The sequence below is a fragment of the Micropterus dolomieu genome, linkage group LG01 (assembly GCF_021292245.1).
Source record: "Micropterus dolomieu isolate WLL.071019.BEF.003 ecotype Adirondacks linkage group LG01, ASM2129224v1, whole genome shotgun sequence".
NCBI lineage: Eukaryota > Metazoa > Chordata > Actinopteri > Centrarchiformes > Centrarchidae > Micropterus > Micropterus dolomieu.
In genome coordinates, this window is record NC_060150.1 from 52225040 (window position 1) to 52251774 (window position 26735).

The 26735-nt window shown below is 40.5% G+C and overlaps 1 protein-coding gene across 1 annotated transcript; it reads right to left on the bottom strand.

Moving 5' to 3' along the window:
- Nucleotides 1-5111: 5111 nt before the first annotated feature.
- Nucleotides 5112-13437, bottom strand: etaa1a (ETAA1 activator of ATR kinase a). Its single transcript, XM_046046777.1, has 6 exons — nucleotides 13123-13437; nucleotides 12254-12385; nucleotides 11966-12036; nucleotides 11704-11816; nucleotides 7906-9392; nucleotides 5112-5440 (listed from the first exon to the last, which is right to left on the bottom strand). The coding sequence occupies exons 1-6, from the start codon at nucleotides 13271-13273 to the stop codon at nucleotides 5334-5336; spliced, it is 2061 nt and encodes a 686-aa protein (XP_045902733.1). The 5' UTR covers nucleotides 13274-13437; the 3' UTR covers nucleotides 5112-5333.
- Between the last annotated feature and the right edge of the window lie 13298 nt (nucleotides 13438-26735).

Here is a 26735-nt window from a genome sequence, read left to right on the forward strand (position 1 = left end):
TTCCTAGACCTAACCAAATTGCGACGCTTCACAACGTTAACAAGTGCTTTTATTTTTAAAGTCTAACCGGATGTTGCTATTTTTTATTGCTAACTTGACCATGGAGCCCTAAATCAGAATCAGTAGAATCAGAATCATAAGGAGCTTTATTGCCAAGTGGTGTTTTACACATACAAGGAATTTGCTTTGGCTACATGTAGACATACAGTTGACATAAAGTAGAAATATCTAAATATGGAATAGACAATGCAAGTTATATAAGAATAATAAAAAGAATAGAGAAAAATAATACAACTATTTAAGAACAACGTCGCAGATATTTACATGTGCATTATTCTGGGTTTGTGTTGTACAGAATTGCAACGGAAGAGAATATTGTGTACATAAATATATCAATTGACAATATAAAAATATACAGCAAAGATTAACAATTAACAACAATATCTGTAATGTGCCAGGTTTGTCCATGATATGAAATGAAATATTTCAGTAGAAACGTCAAAAAACGACGCCTGACAGGTTTGACCATACGTCCATATGTGAGGAGTTGGGAGTGAGAATGTATTGCACAAACGGTCACTAAACATTTTTATTTTGTTGGTCTGGAATCTTATTAATTATATAATCCTGAATAATCAGCTTGTTACACAATAATAATCTGTGTGTAAAAGTGAAATAACCAGGCAAGTCCAAATTAGAAATATTTTATTAACACATGTTCAATGTTTAAGATTATAAAACTGGTCAAATACATAAAATAAAATAAAAAAGTTTAATCTTAGATTTATAACACGTAACCTTTATCAGTTTTGATAAAATGGATGGTAACTTAACTGCATTTTTCTCTATTGTTGTTAGAGAATTGTGAAAAAAAAACTATTGACTGAAATCTTGGATAATATAATAAAACCTGCATTCTGCAGGTTATTTATTTTATTACATTTAATTTTACTAGTAATAGTTGATAGTACATTTAATGTTTGAAGTATGAAGGTAATTTTTTCTCCATCAAATTGTGTATTTTCTTTTCGAATGAGCTGTTTTGCTCCTCAGTCTTTCTTTTAATGTGGAAACGGAACTTCCTGCACAGTAAAACCCACCAGGATCAGTAAGCAGCAGCGACACAGCAGGTTTAATTCAGCCAATTAGATCAATTCTTCTTCCAAAAATCTGCTCAAATGAGTGTTTACACCAATCAACAAGACACCTTTCTCCCAGCACACACTGTTAACTCACACTGCTCCGGCATTCAGCTACTAAAAAAAACACTACGTCTACTTGGCAAAGACAAACCTGGCGAAGAGAAATTTCCTTGACAAGCGGCGTAAAGTGAATCCTGGAGTGCGTTTGGGACAAAAGCAGCGTGATTAAACCCGAGGCAGGTTACATCTGTGTGCCTGTGTGATTTACTGGACTACAGTTACACACCTGTCTGCTGATAACGAGGCTCGGTTTACCTGCCGGGACGATATCTGCTCCATCAGACAGCTGCCAGACTGTTAATGAGGAGACTTGACGAGTCCAACTGACCCAGGTGAACCCCACCGGCTGATCTTCAACTGACGCTGTGAAGTTTATCTTTATCTTCTAAAATGAATCTTCGCTGTGTGTGCACCTTTCATTTCCACTACTGCATTTAGGCACTATTTTAACTTAAAGTATTTCTATTTCACTGTATGTTGCTTTATGCTTCTACAAAATATCTAATTGTGATTATTTTGACTGATATTGCAGTTGCGATATGAATCACGATTTTGGATGGAATGATTATTTATGCATATATATTCTCATTTTCATTGAAAAGCCAACACGTTCTCACTCCCGACTTGTCACATATTGACGCTTAGTCAAGGCCTTTTTGCCTTGTTTTTAGACGTTTAGGCGTTGCTGAGTTGTCATTTTTAAGTTAGCAACGCTTAGCAACAACAAGTATGCAACTTCTAGTTAGACTTTCAAAATAAAATGCTAGTGTTTCGAAACATTGCAACAAGTCGCAAAATGTTACAATTTGGTTAGGTTTAGGCAACAAAGCTACTTGGTTAAAATAACTACGTACTTCAGTTAACACTTGCGTAACTTAAATAAAAACATTTAATGTTGACACGAACCCCGCTCTCCTGGTTCAAAGTCCAGGTTCTGGCCCGCCATCCACCTCCTTACTCAGTCTTTTCTGTTAAATATCATATGCCTGCCTTTACCGTCAAAAACTGACACTCCAGCTTCCCCCAGTGCGTTGAACTATGACGCCATAGTGATCCCCAGTGCATTATAAACTGACACCGATGGCTCTTGACCATGAGTCCATGTGTGACGAGTCGGGGAGTGAAAACACATATTTAAGAGGTATAATATACATATTATGCTAATTTTCAGGTTCATAATCTTATTTAGAGGCTGTACCAGAACAGGTTTACGTGGTTTAATTTCAAAAGACACCATATTTCTATCGTACTGCACATTGCTGCAGCTCCTCTTTGGTGTGTTGAACACAGAGTGAAGCATCTCACTTCTATTATATCTTTGTTGGGAGTTGCACATGCGTAGTACCTAGTCAAGGTCTACTAGCCAATCAAAAGCAGAGCAGCACTGTGTGTGCTGCAGCTCAGTGTGTTTCTCCACCTGTGTTTTTTGATGGTGTGCCGGACCGCTAGACGAGCATGATGTGTTACAAAGTGATGCATATTGTTGATGGAAATAAAGGCTGGACTACAATCCAGCTGTTTTCTGGCTGTGAGAAGCATGGGAGTCATAGTTTAAAATCAAACCAGTGATCCCTTGTTACTGTCATGCTCACTAGTTTTCAGTTTTCAGTCTGAAAAAGTGGTTTTGGAAAAGAAAGGACGGAGGTGACTGGAGGAGCTGAGGTTAGTGAAGCTAATTAGTGATGCAAACTAGTCCTTTTAAGCTAACGAGGAGACGTTTCTTTTTGGATTTTAATGTGCAAATAAAATGCACCTCAGAAGGGAGGAGGTTTCTCATGCTGCCTATTTTTTATATTAATTCTACAGATAAATGTCAGAAGCTGTAAAATGAAGACACAAAAGGCCACATGAACAGTCGTATCTATAATGATTCTGAGGTCATATTAACAGGGTTTTAGGGGTGATGCCCAAAACTGTAAAATCACTGTGGAGCAACAGAACCAACCAAATTACTTTCCGCAGATCTGATGGTTGTAGTTCCTCCAGTAAACTGATCTTTGGGTGTTGGTTATTTATTATCTGCTCTAGCTTTTCCAACTATTTGTTCAGAGATATGGTGAAAATAATAGCCCAAGATGATGTGAAATTACATATTTTTCAAAATATAAAATCCCCCCTGCTGCTGAAATAAAATCCTAGAGGAAACACTGTAAGGTCATAATGGGTTTGTCAACATTGAAATAAAACATCTTCCTCAAAGAAAAGGAAACTGTCCTGTAAATACAAGATAGATAAAAGATAAAATCATGGATAAGCTGCTCTGTGGGGATCCAGAAAGTATCACAGGAACGTGTGCTACGTAATTCAGTGTATTTTATTAGTGACACATTTCACTTTGGTACAAATTTATACTTATTTTGTACATGGGGCCACATCTTGTGTTTTCAAGTCTGTGTTTGAATTTAGGCCAAATTATTCTTGTTAAAGTTTAAAAATGTTTTATCTAATATGGAAAGTTTAATCAAAATTACTGTGGAGTCCGACACTTGGTCAAGACCCCTTGACGTTACTTTTGAGCACACTGGGAAGCCCTCTAGCGTCGTCGTTGAACCCTCTCCTTAACTAAAGTACTTAATTTAATATAAAACCATGAGCTTTTAGAAGTTATTTGAAAGTGTAACGGGACATTGCATATTTATTATCGACCACGGAGCCCTGTACTGAGAATGTGTCGACACAGTCTGCTCCCTTTCCTACAAATGAAGTCTTCAAACCATTAAAAAAGATTTTTAAATGAAGCCACTTTGTGTTTAAATATCCGTCACATCAGGTGTTTTAGAATAAAAAAAAAGGAGGGATGGTGCGACCGGAATAACAACAACAAGGAAACAGCCGCTGAATATGTCAAAGATTAAAACTTTTATTGGTAAAACAGTTTGAAATCTGTTAAAGTGCTTTGCAGAAAATAAAGTGACTAAAGAGAAAACAGACAGTCGGGTTAGAAAAGTGTCTCCTCGTGTTCATGATGAAAAACTAAATGAGAAATAAACTTTATCAGGAACACAGAGTCAGAATATATTAAAGAAACAGGAAAAATCCTTTTGTTAGCTGTCCAGTATGTTGTTAGCCTAGCTTAGCACAGAAGATCTCTCTAATGAAACTGTTTCGTTTGTCAGATGAGACAATGGAAACCAAATTCCCAAATCAAATTTTTTTTTACAGGCAAATTATTTATTGGGTCAAACTTCTTGAAAAACAAAGTGACAACTTGCATTTAAAAGTAAAATAAAGTTAAATGGCACAAACAGTGAGCTGGAACATGACGGGCGACTTCTGTTTGGAGTTTATTAAATCAGAAATATTGAACGAGTCCTCAATCCTATAATCCCGATTCTGCTCACAGTAATTTTCTTTCTCAAACCTGGAATCTGGAATTAAAGGAATGGTTCAACATTTTGGGAGATAAATCGATTTGCTTTCTTTGCAGCCAGCCTGGCTCTGTGCGAAGGTTAAAAATACACCTACCAACACCTCTGAAGCTGACCAGGTAACACGCCGTGTAAGGCGGCGCTACCTGCTGGAACTAGTTCCAGCTGAACGGCAGCTTCCTGAAGTCTCATGGTCATAGTGAGGTCGTCAGATTTGCCAGTCTGAAAAACCTGCGCTACATCTGGAGATGCTGCACAAGAGTACTGGGCATGTGGATACACGATTGTTTGATTCTTTTCTTTTTGTGTTTTATATTAAACAAGATACAACGTGGTACTCTGCGAGCTTTAGAGGTGCTGATAGGTGTGTTTTTGGACTTTATGCTGAGCGAAGCTAGCTGTTCCCCTCTGCTTCCAGTCTTTATGCTAAGCTAGGCTAACAAGTAACACTTATAATATCTCTCTTTGAAAGAAAGCAAATAAATGTTGAACTATTCTTTTAAAAGCACACAAAAACAGGGGTTGAAAATAAAAACTTGAAAAAAGAAATGTGACAGAAACAAACATTAAATTACAGTAAATGTACAGATTCATTTTTACAAGAATATATTTGTACAAGAAATGTTGGCCAGCTCTCGTTGCTTATCGAACTGATTCAGCGACGCAAGCTCAGCATGTTGAGTCTGGTTTATCTTCAGGCAGGTGAGCAGAGACACTGTTCAGCTCTTCAGGTTTGTTGTTTCCAAATACTTCTTTGTCTCCATCAGGTCGGAGCTCGGAGGTTTTGGGCGGCCTGCAGTCGCTGTCGTCGTTTCTCCATCGCCTGCTGCTTCTTCAGCTCGATCTCTGCTGCTGAACATTTTCCCGGAACTGCAGAGAAAACACACAGGATACAGATGCATAAAGGGAAAAAGAGGCAATTTAATAACCAAAAACTATGACATAAAACATCTGAGGGCTGAGATATCATAAAGACAATTAAACAAAATCAAAAATATGTATATAAAAAGTTTAACTTTGACTTAAGCGGATAAAAACTAAAGTATGCGACAGGTGGACAAATGGAAAAGTAAGTTATTTGAAAAGGCACTGATCCCTTAAACTTATCTGGTGATCAATGACTTGTAACCCTGATGTAATCAGTGCTGGAACATCTGTACGTGACGAGAACAGCTGTGATCAGTGAGCTGCTTACCTTTATGACACGCTGGAGGTTTGATATTGAAGTAAAACCTGCAGCTCTTCCTCTAACCAGCTCGCCGCCGCTTCTTCTTTCGTCATTCTCACTTACGTTATTTTAAACACGCAGTTGCGGAGTAAACAGCGGAGAACAGCCTCTCTGCAGCAGCATTAGCACATCGTTACAGAACACGCTGTACGGCTGCAGACTGTGGAGCAAGTTACTTTCTTTTCCACACCAGAGTTGGTTTAAGTGCGTGTTGAGCTCCGCTAACGTTCATCTGCAGATGACTGGGTAGTATTTACACAATAAATACACCCTTTGTCTTGCAAAGCTAAACATTAAGTCATTAATATTGATGGGCCAGTATCTGGCATTTTGAGGCAAACTGCATAATAATCTGCTGTACCCTGCGCTCACGCAGCCGATAAACAGGAAGTGTCTGCGGACACATCTGCAGGCAGCCTCGTCAGGGAGCTGCTGGTGAACGATTTCAGTGCTAGGGAGTTTTGGAAAGGTGGTGAGTCACCAAAGTCTTTTCGTTTCTGTTAAGTTCTGCCTTTTCATTGCGTCAACATCTTCACCAACATGACTGCACAATCAATCCTTGACATTTGAGAAATACAGAATATGAGAAACGTAAGAAACTGATTTTTTCCTCACAACCGACTAGCCAGGAAGTTTGTGACATTTTGGAAGTTTTTTCCCCCTCAAATTTAATCTACGTGGTTACTTTAACATGTTGTGTGGGTTTCATATTAGAAACAGTTCAGGTAACTTTAAACCAGGGGTATTCAATTAAAATTCAAAGTTAGAGAATATTTCCCAAAGCAAAGGTCCGGAACACCATAATGACTAACTTGCGTTATCATTCAGTACCATAACGTATGTTTTTAGTCAACAACTTGTCAAATCAAATATTTCAACAATATTTAGTCAGTTTTCACATCAAACTGGAGGAATAAAAAATAATAACTCTAATAATAAATTCTAAATTGATGTGATTGAAGTGCAGTTTCAACCTATTTTAAACCCATTATGCTTTTCCACATTTTATGACTTATCTATAATGTTGGATGTTCAGGTTAAACGTGGCCAAAGCTTCAAAAAAATGAGGTTAAAGCATTTAAAAGAAATCACTGTGAGCAAAAACCTCAGATTTCCTCCTGTTCTGAACGCTCTGTTTTCAACTGCTTTTTCTACCAATGGCTCCGTTCTACTTATTATGGAGCCGGTGTTCCATATATGGTCATGTGCTCCCACACTAACAGCACAGCAACGCTCAGTCTGCCTGTTCTGCCCAGCAACAACAACGGCCTGGTAGAATGCTTCAGGTCTTGGCCAATCAGAAGACAGTGGGCTTAGAGAGGGGGGACCTTAAAGAGACGGGAGCATCTACAGCTTGTTTAATGAATAAAGTATTTCTTCTTCTTTCAGACAGGCTGAAATGAAGGCCTACATGAAGAGACAGTATTGGAAAAAAAACGTAAAACGGGTACGTTTGCTCAAAAGATTTATGCTTTGTCTCGAAGTGGTGCTCCACATTGCCACTTTTAATTATCATGATAGTCTTGGATCAAATGACATATTCTGGTCTTGAACTTCCGGTGGGAAGAATGTAAATGTAGAATCTGTAAAAGCCATGTGAAATCACTTTTTCTCTTGTCTTCTCCCTGTGTATCGCTCGCGGACTTGACTCACAATGTTTATCTGAATGCACAGATTTGATTTGCTGAGCAGCGTCACATGAGACGATTGGAATACATGCCATTGGTCTGTGAGTTTCTTGGGCTGCTAAACCAGTACAGTAAATGCTAGAAAAGCTGCGCGGATTAAAATAGAAAACGCTCAGTCACGAGGTAGTAAGTCTCAATAATAGATCGGCTGTAGGCTGATTTTTATTTATCTTTGGCTCAAAGTCAAATAAACATGAAAGAAAGTGGTTTTGAACTGGATTCATGCAGAAAACAGTGGCAACTTAGCAAGCACTGGTCCAGTTAGATAATTTTTTTTGTGGGGAAAAAAAATAAATAAATAAAACCACATTCTCGCAAACTGATTCAATAATCTCGCGGTTCCAGACGGGCCGGAGCGATGTGGGTACATACTGTTTGTACCTGAACCTGTTGTAACTTCAGTCTGACTTCAGTCTTACCTTTGCTGGTCATTGCAGAAACCGGGTTGCCTGGCTTCTTGAAGGTGAACTGGTCTTTGCGGAGGTTCCCCTGCGTTGCCAGCTGGACTCTGCTGCTCCCCTGCAGACACCCTGGACTGTTTGTGGATCCTGGAGTGTTTTTTGCTTGTGTGAACCTGAAAGAATTTGTCACTGTGTTCGATTGTGCACCTGCAGCAACGTTGGAGACAAAACCAGCAGCCAACGAAGCGCCCACTGGTCTACCTGGAGCACAAGGAAGAGTCACCAGTGTTTGTTTTTGGGGGAAAGGCTGCCGATTGGCTGGCTGCTGTTGGGTCCTGTTGTCCCCGCCGGTTCTGCTGGATGGCTGCAGAGCTGCTCTCTGGTTGGACACAGGAAGAGTCTGTTTAGCGGAAACCACGCTCTGGATCTGGTTCTCCACATCTTCACATATTTCACACAGCAGGTCGTCATCAGCTGGGTCGTCCCAAACCGGGTCGGCCAAGAAGAAAGCGTCCAGGTCCTCATCCAGGAGGTCGGAGACGGCGGGCGCCTCGCTGTGGGATGAACCTGCTTCAGGTTTTTGTGGAAAGCTCTGAGTTGTTCTTGTGTCAGTCGTATTGTATTTGAAACTTCCAGCAGAGGCCCTTTGTTGAAATTCTGGTTTCTGTGGATCTGACTTTTCTGTGTTTGATGTTTGCCTGGTCCGCTGAGATCCCGCCACAACTAAAGAACCCTCACACCGGCTCTGCTGGGTGTCTTCTTTTGCTGCTTTCAAGCTGTAATCCACCTTCCAGTTTGTCCACGCGTCTGTCTGGATTCTTGTGACGGAGAAATTAGGATTAGGCTCCAGTCTGAAAGTCGTTCTTTGTCTCACATTGTCCTTTTCCACTTTAGAGACAGCTGATTGGTCGTGTCCAGCAGTGCCACGGGCAGGAGCGTTTACTGGACCAGATGGTTTCTGGGTTGAACAGTGCTTTGGAGCGGTGAAGTTCTGTGGGTTTTGGGTCATCTCCAACACTAAGGAGTCATTTAGCAAGTCATCGTTCTCCCAGTCGTCCTCAAACTCGTCGTTTCCTGAAGCTCCTTTAATGTTTGTCGTGGAAACACCAGACGTGGGAGTGCGTGAGGAAGCAGACGGTTTCCCAGAAGCCTCTTTGAAAGCAGGTTTTTCTTGTGACTGCTGAGCTAACGACACCTGACTTAAGTCTCCACTCACATGTTGGGTCGGTCCATCAAAAAGGAAATCCAAATCGTCCTCCATGTGTTGATGCAGGTGGACCTGCTCATCTGTCCCAGCCGCTGCCGTCACAGCTGGCTGGCAGGTTCCAGGATGTGGAGGTGAAAAGTTTGGATCACGGTTCTCTAAATCCAAGATGTCCTCCGACAGGAGCTCCAGGCTCTGCTGGTGTGGGTCCTGAACTACTTCTTCTTCTTCTTCGTCCTTATGAAACATGTTGAAGTCAAACTGTTTGGCGAGCTTCAGCAGGTCGTCCACTCCGTTTGGCCTGAGACAAAACAATCAGCTTAGTGTTAGAACACGGAGATATTCCGCAAACATCATCGTTTCAAACGTGCTTAAGGTTTGAAAATGTAATTTTAGTGTAAACTGACAGTAAACAAGTCAGACTTTATGGGATTAACTTCATTTTTCGCATTTGGTTAAAAAAAGAAAACGCAATTAGATTATTTTCCAAAATCGTTCAGCCCTAAATACTTCTTCACCTGTCAAACTGGACAGTTTAAACATAGGACTATAAGGCTCGATAAGATTTTGAGCTTAATGCTTTTTAGAAACAATTTTAAACCCTGTGATTTTATCTCACTTTGTAAACCTGTGAAAATGTTTGTAAAATGTAAGCAATATTTTTTTCCTAAATACAGGTTTGTGCACAAATTACATAAACGGCGAGGTTACACAAAGACAAAAAGGAAGGGGACATCTGACAACAGGGAACTGTGTGAAACTCAAAGCTCCCACACTGATTTCTTTTAGCTGTAAAGGCACGGCCATAATTTGTACTGGTAACTTGTCTGTGTTCATGTTTAAAGTTAGTTGTTTCACACACAGTCTGTTCGTTTACATGCACTTCAGTAAGCTAATTTCTTACACATCATGTAAACAAGAATCCTGGTTCCTGTATTCATGATTTCCCCCAGGTAGATCTGTTTGCCGTGTATCTGTGTGACAAGATTTTACAAGTATGCACGTGCAGGACAATTGACTGCAGACAGCGACTGTAAAAGTGAAGCGTCTGGATAAAAGCACGGAGCGATGTGTCCTCGTATTTCAAACAAAGCCAACAAAAGTCTGAGTAAAAATTTAAACAACGCAGAGTATTCTCATGAAGTCTTAATAACTTTTTCATCACTGAACATTGAACTGGTTTGTTAAATTCAGACACTTTCACTCTGTGAGGAACAGCTACATACATACATATATAAGGGAAGCGATGCTTTCAAAATAAGGTCTGGTTGGAGGAGAAATCTGACTACTAACCTGCTGCTTGTATACGTGGATGTGCTGTAACTGGGTTACTAAAGTGCATGTAAACAATGTGTGACAGTGAATGTGCTTACATGCACACAATGATCTTATTGCACCTGCATACATGATCATTACAAGTGTTGAGTATCGGGAACAGGTTTCTCATTTCCAAGAACTGTGGATTCATTAAGACCCGTGTGTTTGGATTCTGCATATCGCTTCCTAACTTCCTGCTTTTTACAGTCCATAAGTGTGTCTCTTATCTGCCAGGACAGGGTTCCCACTCTTTTCTAGAGAGGATTTTCCAGGACCTTTTCAGTGATGATCTAGCTGCTATGACAGACAGCACGAATATGTTCCTCTCTGCAGAAGTGATTTTAAAGACGTGCAGTATGTGGCTATAAATTCTCTATAAAATCTTTAACTGTTGCTTTTTTCTGTTTTACTGTATTTCTTGTCTTGTTTTGTTTTAGTGGCGTTATATTTTTTAATATAGCATTCCCATTGTATTTGATTTTTTTTGGAAAGACCTTTGTGTTCTATGCTTGGCAGGTACTTTTCTTAAAAATTATATATTTTCACCACTGCAGCCTGAACACCAACAGAACAGCCTTCCACAGTTAGCAGCCGGCAGTGACTAATACTTACCTTTGGAGGATAATGCAACTTATTATTCAGAGTTTCGGTCACTTCAATTAACGCCATCCAACCTGTGAACCATGACGTGACTCCTGGGTGTGTTCACAACGTTGCCGCAACATAATGTTAAAATGATTTTCCAGGTCAACATAAGATTTTCCATGCGTTTACCATGACTGGAAAATTGGTGAACTGTTTTCCAGGTTTTCCAGGATGCTTGGGAACTCTGCAGGACCTGCTACTTGGACCTAACGCCACATCATTTGTTATGCAGTACGACCCCTGAACATCTCAGCCACTCACTTCCGTACAGTTGAGAACAAACTCTGGAGTACTTTCCCGCTCTGTGGGATTTAACTTTGTCGTCTAATCACTGGTGACAGAAAACAAGAGCGACGATACAATTTACTAAAATCTACAAAATAACTCAAGTTGATGACAACCAGGATATGACGTTTACATGCAGCAAAACACAACCTGGATACGACAAAAATACCAGGATACTCGTGGGCATGTAAACACGCTCACTGAAATCACAGTGTCAAGTTACAGTAACAGGCTAGTTTTCACAACCTCATTGAAATTCTACTGAGCCTCTAGACTTCTAAAATTATATCGACGTCTAATATCGAAGCAGAGCGACATCAAGAGAAAACAGGTTTGGGCTTCATTTGTTGATTTTCCTAACCCACCTCGGGGATTTCTTCTTGGGTTTGGGAACTTGAACATCTGGCGTGCAGGGAATGGTGGCGCTGTCTCCGATCCACTGCTGTAACGTCGGCTCTGCAACCTTCGGCCTGCCATGCTTCAGACAGACAAGCGACAACACACAACAAGAACATAAATACGAAATTTGGGGGGAAAAATACTAACAACTCTCTACAAAGTAGGTCCAAGAACCAATATTTTTGGTTCTTTGTTTAAATATTATATCCCACTAGCCGTGTTTCTGACCTTTGGAGCGATCCTGCTGACGATCTCTGAGATGTCCACAACTCCAGCAGGCTGTTTCTTGCCTCTTTTACCTGAAGAGAAGATAAATAAATAAAAAGTCCAAAGTTTACAATTACATAAAACAAAAATTCAAGAAGCTGAAAACATAAAACATTTGGCATTCTTGTTCCTAAAGGTCTTCAGCAATTAAGCAGCAATCAGAATGGTTCTGTTGATCAGCTAATCGATTGATCAAAGCGGTAACTGAAATGATGCACTTCATTAAACATTCAGAAGGCTGAAGTTCACCGAGTCTGTTGGGTGAGGGAGAGGTTGCGTCCCAGATGATGTCCTGCTGAAAGTCGGAGTCATTATGTGGAGACTCTCCGCTGAAACCGGTGCCTGCTCTGGATCTCGGGATTCTGGTCGGGGTCTTAAAAACTAGGGGGTGAAGAAACACAAACAACTATGCTTTGTAAAAAAAAAAAAATCACATAGTCACGTTTTGTGATATAGTCTTCTGGATATACAGGAAAAACATTAAACTGCAAGAAATTAGAATGTAGTTTGGCGTGCGGTTACCTACATCCAGCACAGCAGTTTATCCCAGTTACATTAAACATTATTCCAGGTTAATTACTGCAATGTGGTGAATTTGGTGTATGTTGAAAAAAATTGCGAGAAATTTCAATGTAGTTTGGTATAGTTGTGTTTTGTTATCATGTCGAAGTGAAGTCTCACAACTGGTTTTTAAAAAAAACAAATATGTAGTCATGTTTTGTGATGTACTGTCTTGGATATAGAAGAAGAAACAAAATTGCGTGGAATTTGAATATAGTTTGCCAAGCAGTTATCTACACACAGCAGAGCCCTGTGTCCCAGTTACATTAAACTTTATTCCACTTTAACATCTGCAATGTGGTGATTCTGTTGTTTGTCGAATTAAAGTCTAAAAACTGTGGTTTGTAAAATAGTCATGTTTCGTGATGAATCTTCTTAGACACACCTGAAAAACCTAAAACTGCAAGAAATTTGAATGTAGTTTGGCGTTACCAACGTCCAGCAGAGCGGGACGCTGTCAGGGCTTACACCCGTCCCAGCAGACAGGAGAAGCAGCAACATATTACTTCCTTAATATATTACAATATCACTAAACGAACTGAAATACAGTTACTGACCGGACTGCTGGCTCTTTGGAGAGTCGACCTCCGCCGCTGTCTGCGTCCTCTGAGTCTGCCTGGAACTTCTCCTCAGTCGGTTCTGTTTGGTTGTGTTCGGGGAGCCTGTCAGACTGGACGGAGACTCAAACTTCATCCGAACCCGGTTCATGATTACCGGCGATAATCCGACGACGTGTTTACGACGTTCCGGTGGAAATTTTGCGGTTAAGGTTGCGTTATGCTTTGTTATTTACAGTTTATTTTATAGTAAATTCGGCCAGTCGGCGGAGTTTTTGAACGTCCCGCCATCTTGTTGTTCCCAGGATTCCTTTCGAGGGTGCGTTCAAGAGCAAACACGCTGCCCGGATATTACGTATACAGAGTTTTATTTATTATTATTATTATTATTATTATTATTGTTGTTGTTTTTGCGCATATAGAGATATTGATTGTTGTTTTTGAATTTTGTTGTTAAAACAGCAACTGTTTGCTAGGCTAGGCTACATGTCGGGAAATGTTTGGTTTATTTTGAATATGAAAAAATGAATTGAAAGTATACTGATGGAATATCATGGTGAATGTTTGACATTACTGCCATTATTACTTCTGACCATAGGTGTCAATTACTGGGGACAAGTCCTCACCACTTTTGAAAGCATTGGTTAAAAAGGTTTTGAAAAATAGCTTGCAACAAGAAATGTTAAATAACAAAAAAAAAACGTTTGAGAATATTTATTTGCACAATAAGAAAGCATGCAGTGCAATGTAAATATAGAAAGAACAAATGTGCATTGTCCAAAAAAAGTAACTTAAGCTAAAGAACAAGCTGCTGTGCGTTACCATTCATGGTAACATTTCAGTTATGACAGTTTCAGTTAGGAGCAGTGATACTTTGTTACTTACTTATAAAGTCGGCCGTGTTTCTTTCTTTTTTTTTATATTATGTGCGTTTTTTCATTGTAATCCTTCTTTACACACAGTGAGTAACAGTATCAATGAATCTGTAATCGACCGTGTGGTCTCTTGAAGAAAGTTGTTGACGCGCATTTATCTAAATTACTTGCACCTGGCTTGACATAGTTGCACCTTCTGAGCCTGGTCTGGCCTTTGTGAAACTGATAAAGCCAGGATGCACTGATCACACCAGGTCAAGCCTCGCTTTATCTCGTATCCTGGATTTCTAAATTCTGCTTTTGTGAAACAGCCCTCTGAGCCCTTATTTTCCCACCACGTTTCAACACAAAGTGATGCCTTTGCTTCTGATGCTGCTATTTTAAGTATAGATTCAGACACAGGTGGCACTATGCACTTTATAATGCTCCTGCCACACTATGTTCACTTTGCTGTACGGAAATTAGATCTGGTCTTTTCACTCATCTTCTGTAGTTACTGTATTGTGTTGTATGGTTTCCTGTCTTGTAAGCTGATTGTTGTGATCTTGGTTTTAGCACCATGGATTGACAAGAAACACAGCCTACTTGATCTTGAACTTGAACGTGGTAACTTTAGAGTTGTGAAACATTATCTCATGGTTTAATGACCTATTGTGCACAGCTATGGTGTCTGGATTGTGTTTCATCATCAGGACGTCCCATCAGCAGCTGGTCCCTGTTAATAGCTGTTCACCCTAGTTTATCTGTGGTACAACACTTCCTGGTCCCAAATTTGCACTGTGGTAATTTGAGTAAACACACTGGCTTTACATTTTGGAACATTAGGGCTGTCAGATCACAAAATGCTCATATGGGTGATTTTGCATGACAACCCACACCTCTGTATATTGTTTGGAGAACTTATTCGGGTGTATAAGTTTTATGCTTTTCTGTACATTTCAAAAAAGTATCTTTAAATGAGGAGTTACAAGAGTAAAGAGTAAGAGCCAGGTTATATTAGAAAATAGATGACTAGAACAGGCTCTTGTCTAAACACCACCAAGTCTTTATCGCCTTAAAAATGTGTTGGCATCAGAGACTCTGCTTCAGACTGGTTTAAATCCTATTTATCAAACAGAACTTTCTCAATACTCATTGGCTATGTCTCCTCTGTGGCCCCTCTGGCCTGTGGTGTTCCCCCTGGCTCCACACTGGGCCCCTTGTTATTCTGTGTAATACATGCTGCCACAAAATCCAGAACCAATGTTATTCTTATGATGTGTAAAGTTAAGTCCCACTGAAAACCAGTGAAGTAGGGAATTTTCAGAATTTATTATCTCATCTGTCAGAAATAAATAAAGTCATAGATGTCCCAAAACTTCCTCCAGCTAAATAAAAAAATAGATAAAAGGAATAATTTTTGGGTCCCAGAAGTCCATACCTATTTTTTTTTAAATGTCTTGGCTCCCTGTTTACAAAGGTTAAACCTGTAGCCAGAAACCTGACAGTAATAATTTACCTTGACTACTGATAGAAGAAATACATCCCTATTGGCTAGACCTCACTTTTTACATGAGGGAAATAAATCGTCCTTTATGCAGAGAGGTGGACAGTAAGGAAGTGGATGTGCAACATGTTAGTAATCTGGAGTTCTTTCATTTGAAAAACAAATCACAAAAGTTGTTTAATCATGTTTTTTATCAACTGAGAAAAAATCTAGTCTTTTCTCTCTCTGCCTGATCTCAAGAAGTCAGTTCAATACTTACACTTACTTTTACTTAAGAATAATTTTCAATGCAGGACGTATACTTGTAGAACTTTTAAGTTGTGGTATATTTACTTTAGTAAAATGATCTGAACAATTCTTCCACCCGTGAACTTGACTTAAAGCAGCAGCTGTGTGCTGCAGTTGGAATATATTCAAGAACAGGACTAAACTGATGAGGACAGGGTCTTGTGTTGCTGTGGTTTAAAGATCCGTTACACAATTACAATCATCAGAGACGCAGAGCGGTAGCAGATCCCAGTTAATTTAGAGTCTCGGAGACACTGGGCATCAACTACACACAAGTGTGTTCAGACTTCAGCTTCATGTGCAGCAGACGACAGCAGCAGCAGGGGTTGTTTGTGAAGCTGTCAGCAGCAGCTCTCCCCCTCCACCGTTTCCCCAAAGGAAGGATTAGCGCGTCCCATCCTGCTGGGCAGACAGCATATACACAGCATAGTGTGAACACTCTGATGAAAACAAGTTCACTTCAAAATTAGACGCATGCTCTTTGGAAGAAACAGATGAAAAGTGACAGATGGATTATAACAGATGATGGTGGAGGCAATTGAAGTCTGCCTTTGGCAAAAATGTTTACCTAATTTCCTCATAATTACATTTAATGAGAATATTATAAAGATGTGCATGTGGAGCTGTTCATCCAGGTAAAAGTGTTTGGTGCAAACTCTGTCTTTCTAATCTTGACAACATGGTGTTGCACTTTGTTGTGCACATAGAAAGTGAAGGAAATAGATTGTGTACAGAATGAAAAATGGGAGTTTGAGAAAGAAGTTTACTTTCACACTTCTACTCACCTGACCAGTCACTGCACTGAAGTGGGGGTGGTTGTCCAAAAGGTGTATGGTATGAGAGTGGTTTGAATAACAGGAAATACATCCCTATGGGCCAATTCTGCACCTCACGATTCACACCCAACATCCAGTGCTGCGTGTTTCCATCACTGCCGATCTGAGAGCTGCAACACACTTGCACTGCAACATAACCAAGAGCTTAACCAAGTTATAAACTTACCAAATCACCTCTCTCCTTAACTATAGATAATTTGCAAGAGCCTCAAACTCTCCTTAACCGTAGTTGCCACATGCACTTCAGTTCAATTTTATTTATATAACGCTAATTCATGACAAAGATATCCCATTGCAGTTTTCTGATAGAGCAGGTCTAGACTGTACACTTTGTTTAATATTATCAACAGAGAACCAACAATTCCCACCGCAAGCAAGCACTTGGTTGGAAGAACTTCCTTTTAACAGGTAGAGAAACCGTGATCAGAACCTTGACTTAGGGTGTGTGGCCATCTGCCTCGACTGGTTGGGGGTAAGAGGGAGAGAGAGACGGAGAGAGAGAGTGAGGTAGGGGGAGAGGGAGAAGCAGCCAACACAACATACACACAGAAATACAAAAACAGTAAAAGTGGTAGTGGTCCAGACAGAAAATTAATAATAATAATAATGATGGTAATATTAATGATCATAATAATAGAATTAATCATATTAATTGTAGCACTGTTAATTATCATATAACTGCCTTTAACGTAAAAAAATTTACACTAGAGGGCTTCCCCCACTGTGTTGAACTATGACGCTATAGGGATCCCCAGTGTGTTACAGACTGACGCCGATGGGTCCTGACCATGCATCTGTATGTGAAGAGTTAGGGAGTGAGAACGGGTTGAAACATGTATTTATGGGAGAGTGGGAAAGGAGGAGAGGAGCTCAGTACATCATGGGAATTCCCCTAGCAGGCTGGGCCTCTGAAAGCACAACTAACTGTGCATTCAGACCAAACGCGAATGTAATCCTTGCGAACCCAAAGTAAACATTTAGTTGTGATTTAATTGCAATAAACGGATCAAAATGATGCGGAAATATTTACAACATGATGTGATTCGTTAAACATATCAAGTCATGCTTTGTCAGATCGTAAGCTAGACAGCAGGACAACGACTTTTAAAATGTTTGATTTCTGAATGGAGTTTGGATCGATCAGGGCTGTGCTATGCTAACTTTTTACAATAAAGGTCAACGATAACTGGAAGGAAGTAACAGACACACATTTTCTGAACCTACCGGGAAGTTTAACTTCCTTATATTCAAAGTAAGTATCCAAATTAAATTATGCCAGAAATCAATAAATATGATCTTGCATGTTTTCCTTAAAAATCTGCTAAAATGCGATCATAATTTATTGTTACGCCCCACCCTTAGGTGGCCATAAGGGACGAACAACACTCTGACCCAAACCAAACAGAGACACCTTTAAAGGAGACCGTTTATTCTTTTCCATATTTTATGACTTATCTACAATGTTAAAATGTCAGATGTTCATGACCAAAGCTTCAAATAATGAGGTTAAAACATTTAAAAGAAATCCCTTTGAGCCAAAACCTCAGATATTCCCCTGTTCTGTACACTCTGTTTTGAACAGCTTTTTCTACTAACGGCTCGGTATGATGCCATTCCGAGCCAGATTTCCATATATAGTCATTTGCTCCAGGCAGAGAATGCTGGCCACACCCACAAAGGAACATGCAGCCCCATCCCTGCGGCAACCTGGTAAACACATAAGGACCCGTGGCCACTAAAGTGTTTTTTGCCAGCTGAAAACGGCAGTTGCTCTTCTGAAATTGGCCCGCAGGGATCGCTAGCGGGCGTTTTTGAGGCACAGCGTTTTTTCCAACTGCTTTGGTTGCTGTGATACATTTGTTGCAAGTAGTTCTACCTACTAGAGTACTTGCTCTGGCCCTTGCTCTGTATGAAGAGAAGGCTGAAGCAGGTAGAGACAGAGAGGACGGACTCGCCGTATGTGGGTTCATGAGATTTTGTGGGTGAGGGAACATCTCGGCGAGTACCACAGTTTGGTCCAAGAGCTGAGGTTCAACGAAGCCCGGTTCCAGGATAGTAACCATTGCTACGGTGTGGCATTTGTCCTGCCCCTCCTCTACTGTGATTGGACAGCTGAGTAAAAAGTGCTCAGCGCCTCGTCATGCTGCTGGCTTTTTTACCAGCTTGTAAAAACGTGGCGCTCCCATTGCAATTAACTGAGAAAAAAAAAAACGCTGGCGTCAGACGCTTTGGTGGACACAGGCCCTGAGACAATGGCCAATCAGAAGACAGTGAGCTTTGGAGGGGGGCCTTAAAGAGACAGGAGCATCTACAACTTGTTTCAGACAGAGGCTGAAATGAGGGCCTGCAAAGTTTGTTTTTTTTTAAACTTTGAATCATGCAAAGCTGCCACAGAGGAGTTACAGAACTACAATATAGGACTGGAAATGCAGTATAAAAGATCTCCTTTAAAACAACCAAATCCATGGGAAGACAATAAATCAAGAATACCCAAAGCATAAGGTCAAAACACAAAATCCCAGGCTGAGAGTCAGCAAGACCAGCTGTCCCAATTCAAAAAGCCTCTCTCCTCTGATGCTGGTACAGGAGCTTTGAAAGACCTCCTTCCCAGGCCAGATAGACCTCATTTAGGAATCAGACATCAGGCACACTTGGGGCAGAACTAGAGGACACAAGAGCAAAAGGGACACAACACAGGGGAACACATGAAGCCGTAACATTTATCAAATTTAGTGCTTGAAATGTTGACCAGCTAGATGAAAATTACAGTCCTGCAGCTTTGGTATGGTGCTTTTCTTTTCCACACTACATTCAGTAAATGATCAAGCTCCTAAAGGGCAATTTATACTTCTGCGTCAAATCGACGGCGTAGGTGACGGCATACGCTACGCCGTCGCCTGACCTCCTCAAAAATGTGACTACACGTCGAGTCGACGTGGACCGTAAGCTCTGTGATTGGTCGGCTGGGTAGCCGACCGGAAGTACCCCGCGCTTTGAAGTAACATTTACTAGCGGCCAGAACGGCGGCTGTAACACAGTGAATCAATATATTTGGCCGTCGCAACCCGAGCGAAATGACTCGTTTCGCTATCAGAATGTGATCCATTCGGTCGGTAACATTTGAAAAGGCTACACCAGCCGCCCGTTTACAATTTTACCCCCATATACGTTAGTGGAGCGCTAAACCGGAAGTTAGCCTGCTCGGCCGGCAAAAGTCAACACAGTGGACGCTGTAGCGCTAATGCCGACTGGTGTTTGGGGGTGTAATTGCAAAATGACGGACACACCTACGCACAAGTATAAATGCATGGCTACGTGCGTAGCCTACGGCGTAGGTACGCACCTAGACCCTACGCAGGAGTATAAATGGGCCTTAACGGTTGATTGAAAGTATCCTGATTTCGCTGATGGTACAGCGAGGAGCAAAACAGGACTGAATCCAAATGTGAAATGTTTCTTTGAATCTGTCTTAAGCTTTCTTAAAAAAAACATGCATAACATCTACATCAGTCATTTTTAGAAACATATGTAGAAAATTGGAAATCCAATACTGGAGTGCCTTTTGGACAATTTTAACATTGATATCATAAACATGTTCGACATGTATGAAGATTCAAAAACAAAAGTCCACCATTAACTGTCTTTAAACAGGGCAGCTCTGTTTTCCAGCTCGGCAACTGTGAGCTGAGGTGAAATCTGAGCGATTCATCACCATCCAGTTGGGCCGACATGCCGACCCTCTGCCTGGCTCGTAGCCAAACACAGATATGCACCATATTTCATGGCCTGAGCGCCTGAATAGAATACCCCGCTGCTCTAAAGAAAACACTGGGTCTCGATGCACTGAGGAAGGAATCCGTGGCAGAGCTGTCAGGAAGGAAAGAGGCAGTTACCTGGTTTTAACATTACAGTGGCAGTGGGCTGAATGGGTCCCCGAACCCCCCCCCCCCCAAGTAGACATTGTCCGTCTTTGAAATGTGATCAGGGACGCTGGTGGAGGCTCGTTAGAAAAGGTCTGAGCACTTTCAGGCCGGCGGATCAGAGAGCAGTGTCAGATACGCTGCTCTCTAATCTCAGCAATCTATCACTGTCTGCTTAGAAGTGCCAGAGAGCCTCCGGGGGGCAAACTGCAGTACCAGCTCTGATCTGTAAGCTACTGAAATCAAACCCCACTTTACAAGTCAGTGTGCAGCTACTGACCCACATCCCAGCGCATCAATCCTCCAGAAAGGCATCAATTTTTGTACACTTGCTTCTGTATTGTTGCAGCTATGATGTGTCTGGTATGTGATTCTGATGGACACCAAAAAATCAGTCCTTGGAAAAAGATTTTAATCTGCTTTTTTCTGAAGATTTAAAAATGAAATGTTGTGCTGTGGGATGCACAAGTGGACAGGTGTGTGGGGAAATTATATCATGCAAAAGAAAGTGATGGATTCCAGAACATGGTCTGAGGTAAAACTGGGTAACATTTGAGGAACAAGCAAGAGACAGCTATGGCTATCCAAATAACATACCCAAATTGAATCAGGATTAACTCTTCAACTATTTGGCCTAGATGCATAATTCTGGTCTCCTTTGAAAGGTCGGAAGCTAAGGAATATATATAATCCATTGTAAATTATACCATTACAGACTAAATGGAGATGCAATAAAGAAAAATATATTTTCATCCTCGCCTGGTAAAAAAAGCTATATTTTAATGCAATAAACCATCAAAACCACCAGGAAGATTATTATACAATTGAATATCTTTTAATACACCTAGAATGCAACTGTAACTGTAAATTTGATGAAAATTGACTAAAATACAACAGTTATCATACAATTCTTAAACAATATACCAGGCGAATGTCCATATTTTGGCAATATTTACTGTTTAAATGTTGACTTTTATTGGGAGTTATCTTTCAAACAATATTTCTGTCCATACAACCACACTCCAAATAACATAATATTGAAATATTGATAAAAACACGGAATATTCATCAACATTCCTGTCACCAAAAGCACACCCATGCTTTACAGGCCTGTCATTTGATACCCTGGATGTCTATGTAGCTCCTACGGGTCGGCCACAAAATGGTGAAAAAGTTTTCCAAAGTGGCACGTTTCCTCTCTGCGGAAAAAGGTGAGAGAAGGCAGTCACAACTCCCAGGTATTGCGCAATAATCAAGATGGCGCCCTCCGATACTCGGAGCAACAAATCTGATGATTTTTGGACTTAAAACGGCGAAAATGAAAAAAGTCAGCGGTTTTGACAATCGCGTGCTGCCCCTGGTACGAGGGACGTCTGTTTTGAACAGGTTAAGTTACTTTTTTCCCTTATTTGTTTCTCCTATATTTTAATTTCACTTCATGTTATCTTAATGTGCAAATAAACCTTCAGAACATTTTTAACAAATGATTTTTAAAAGTGATGGGGACAAAATCAGCCACTCCAAAAGGTGATGGGGACATGTCTCCAGCGTCCCCGATGTAAATGACACCTATGTGAGTGCGGATCCCAAAACAACATGTATGAGTATTGTCAGTACCAATCCAGGAACAGGCCTAGAGGACCTCAAGTAGGTGACCTAAGGGGCCATCCACACTACTACTTTTTTCTTTAGAAACTGTGTTTTAAAACGAAAGCGATCTCCGTCCACACCAACGCTTTTTTTAGCTGTATATTAGAACGGATCTTCGTCTATATAAAAACGACTGAAAATGCAAGTCCCACACACATTGCCACATAGTGGCCGTTCACGTACACTGGGCATGCGTGTGCCGCTGTAAACATGAAGCAGATGGTGTACTCTGCAGCTGCAGAAGATTTGTCGAAAGAAGAAAGTAATGCATAAAAAGAACCACACCAGATGTTTCTTTTGCATGGACCGACAACGAGGTGGGACTGTTACTGAAAGTCAAACGGGATTTTTTTTTTATTTGATTTATTAGACAGTAACAAAAATAAATGCATAAAAAGATGCCATCACAATGACAATATACATTTATCAGAACTGTCGAGGATAGAACAAGAAAGTTACAAACTTATTCTATTGTAGTCCAAAAGTACAAAGTGACTGTGGCGGCAGAAAACAGACGGAAGTCGTCACAAAGTAAATACTGCAATATGCACATTACAAGTGTATAAGTGTTATTTACACCGTACAAACTATTTTAATAAAAACACCAAAGCTAAAACTCTGTCTGTAGAATCGTGTTTCTGCTTTGCATGTCTGATAAGAGCCAATCAGGAAGCCAAACGTAAGCCTCTGCGTCATCATTTTTAAAGTCCTCTGTTTTTGCCCATCCCCTCTAAAAGGCTACCCCGGAGTTTTGAAATGAAAACAGGGTCAGCAGCATTTTCAAACTTCTCCCTTTTATGTGTTTTGTTTCGCCATTTTAGTCTGGACGGGAGGCAGAAACGTTGCAAAAGTCACGTGACATTTAACTTGAGGTAAACGTGAAACGAGGGTAGTTTGGTTAAGTTTCGGCAACAAAACCACTTGGTTGAGGTTTTGGGTTAAAACAAGTACACTATGTAAGTCACGTGACGAAAGTCATCTGCAAAATGTTATTGAACTTAAAACACATCAACTCTGACTTTTTTCCACACAGGACCTGAACCTTGGTCTCCTGAGTGAAAGTCCTGAGTTTACTTGACTCATCCATCCACCCCACCATCACCTTACATGGACTCTGTCACTCTTTAAGCTGCAGCTGGTGAGGATGGACTGCACAACAACATGAAACAACAACAGCTTTACACCAAAGCCACAGCGGCTGGTATAAATCACACATGAGATAATTACATCCTCAATCATTGATAAAAAATCATCCCTAAAATGAGACAAACAATCTCAAGATCCACAGACTCCAACAGTAAACTGGAAATATAAAATACTGGATGTAGCATTAACGCCTTGAAATATTACCAAGACTGTGATAGTGATTATTGATCGCTGTGTTATTCTCTGAGTGATTAGTTGTAAACTGTCTGATCATCTGACTGCTCCTGTTTCTCATCAGACTTCCTTTTTAGTGATGATGTAATGTTTCCAAATCATAACTGTGATCATAACTGATATAACTGAATGACAAAAACAAACAAAACTACCAAGACAGGACCTCAGCTGCAAGTAACCAGAATGATCATTTAAACAATGACATCAGAAACACCGGTTGCTGTTTCCCGCGGTAGAAACCGATCCTTGTTGTTGCACTTTTATAACATCCAGCAGATCTTTCAGGTGCATATAAACACGGCTATACTTTCATTTATTGGCCTCAGGGGGCGTCTGTGGATGTTTCAAGTGTGGTTTCTAGTCGGGCTTTTGTGCAGCATCACTCCAGCTGACAGCTTCAAACAGGAATTTCCTTTTTTGTTCTTCCTCTTTTTTTTTTTTATGATTCTCCTTCTGCAGGATCTCTCTAGATGCAACACCTTGTAGTTCTGCAGAATCAAGGATCATCCCTATTTAAGACTCCCTAATAATGGAAGTTATTTTTCAATAAATGGCGTCATTTTATTTCTGATGTGGTAAAACAGCTTTAACTAAGAGGCTTCACCTCATTAAAAACATCAGCCTAATCACCTCCATTAAGCTGATTGACTCTGAGAAGCTTCTCCATGTTTATTTTCCTTTCTCTCGGAAAAATTTGTTTTATTTAGTCCAGCCTCCAAGAAAGTGTCGGTGTATTTCAGCTCTGTTCCTGACAGGCACACAATGGTGACAATAGAACCAGATAATTCAGTAGAAATGTTAGACGTCTGTAGTTTCTTTCCTTTCACTCCACTGAAATTTTACAATAATGGAAACATATCTGCTTTCTGGTATAGTTTTTCTTATATAGAGTTATTAAAAAAAGACACCAGTTCAAAGACATGGACAGAACAGGATGTCTAATTCAAAACAGTGTGGATGGGGCTCAGTTACAAAAAGTCAAGGGCTGGGAGGGAAAGTATTTTTAGCACATATGAAGCAGAGAAAAGTGAAACTGGGTCTGACTTTGCGAGGCAGACATGACGTCATCCAGTGTCTCCCCTTTGAGCCACAGCCGGTCCACAGCCGGTCCACAGCCGGTCCACAGCCGGCGATGGGCAACATTTCCTCTATCACAAGCTTGAAAAGAATTCCCCATCGACGTGCTCTTTAGCCAGAGCGGCGAGGAGTCCAGAGTACACAGTTTACAGCTCGCCGCACTTCAAGTCTAATGTTCCACGAGCCTCCCTTCAGATTTCCACTTCAACACCCACTTTAATGCGTGCAAACGACTCCGGTTACTGTTTCATTACCGGCCTATAAACTCTGCGATAAGTGGCTCCGTCACATCCATTTGAAAGCCGTCCAAGACGTCGCCCACAAAGTGCCCGCTTCAGCGTGCAGCGTGCATGTGTTTAGCTGGACTTAATGCTGCATTTATTGCCACTGACTGGCCCATTGTAATCTATGTCAGATGGTGTCCCAGCTTTTTGTTTTTGAGAAGTACAAAGGGGGTAGCAGGGTGGACTCAAAGGCATGCACAGACTTTCTGAGGGGCTGAAAAGGAAAAGCAGCACTTCTTCAACATACAGCCTTAAGTTGAGGGTTCACTCATGGTCTAAGGTCACAGCAGAGGTCCACTTGGTCCCTCTGATGGGATATTAGGTCAGAACTGAAGGATGGAAGGGCCCCATTAGCAGAGAACACGTTCCTCATACCTAAACTACAAAACAGGTTGTTTTTTACTGCCCTCCAACACGACTCATGTGAGTTATAATCCTTAAGATTTTAATTATATTAGACCAAATATTTTCAGTCAGTCGATGTTGCAGCGTTTGGACTTAACTCTACATAAAGCACAGAGATTGTTAGAGGTGGCGTCCACCTTTCCACAGTTCATTCTTTACCTTAAAAACTAATGTTTTAAAAAGCAGTCCCACTGTAACATATATTCAATAGCTTTTTCCGGAGCTTTCAGCTGTATCTTATGATCTATGTCATGAACTTCAAGGTCAGGAAAATCTGTCAGAGAGCTGCTAGTACTGGTCATTATAGCTGATCAATAAGGCTTCTGTCTCTCTTAATCATTCTCTCTCTCACCAAAATAACCTGTAACGTTCATGAGCATTTTGGTCAGGCTTAGCCTCCCCAGGTCTCTTTGTAGCACCATCTATGATGCTAGCGGATCATTGAGACTGTAGACAGCCTGTTAGCATGCTGACATCTGCACTAAACACAAAGTACAGACGAGGCTGTGTCGACTTTCTATATTTTTACACTACTGGATAAGAAATTCACCATTACATTTCAACTCCAGTCTCACCGTTTTGTTTTAAAGTTATGTATGCATTATCTGACACACAATTATATTTCTTAAAAATTAATACAAGAATAACATATGTAGTGCTGTATCTTTCATTAATGCTTGGTTTCTTCCAGCAAACTCGATGTTATGCTGGCTGTTATCAGCTTTCTGCTCATCATCTTTTTGACGTCTTCTATTCATCCTCTCTCTGTCGTGTAAAGTTAAGCAAAAATTCCTTCAGCAAGTTCACTCAAAGTTCACACAGGCTATAAGCATCAGAGGTTGGAAGTTGACAATCAACCCCTTAATCAGTAATTAAGCATGTCGTCTTAATTGGTAATTAAACATGCAGTCTTAATATCAGCAGACTAACACATCAGCAGTTCCTCATGTAGTTATAACAGCAGTAGGCCAAAGCATGCACTTGTCACGACAGATTTTGAACACCTGCAGCCTCTCCTGCAGTCATAAATCTACAGTAGATAACAGTTGAACAAGGCGTGCATGGTCTCAGTGTCTGCAGTCTATGCTTCCACTCAGGGATCTTAACCACAGTGAGCCTGTTTCTACAGTCCAGCACTTATAGGTAAAGACAAGGCACATCTAGGTAAAAAGATTAAAAAGTGAGTAAGGACAATTAATAAACTGACTAATAATGATTAATGAATAATAATAATTAAGGATAAGAAAATGATTAAGACTGATTCATTTATTGAACAGCTGATAGAAATGTCTTGTGTTTTGTAGATATTTGTTCATAAACCAAAGTGTTGAACACATTAAAATTCTGGCCTGATGATGGCAAGGGGAAAAGTTAGGAGAACACCAAACTCATTAGGATTCATCCTCTGGAGA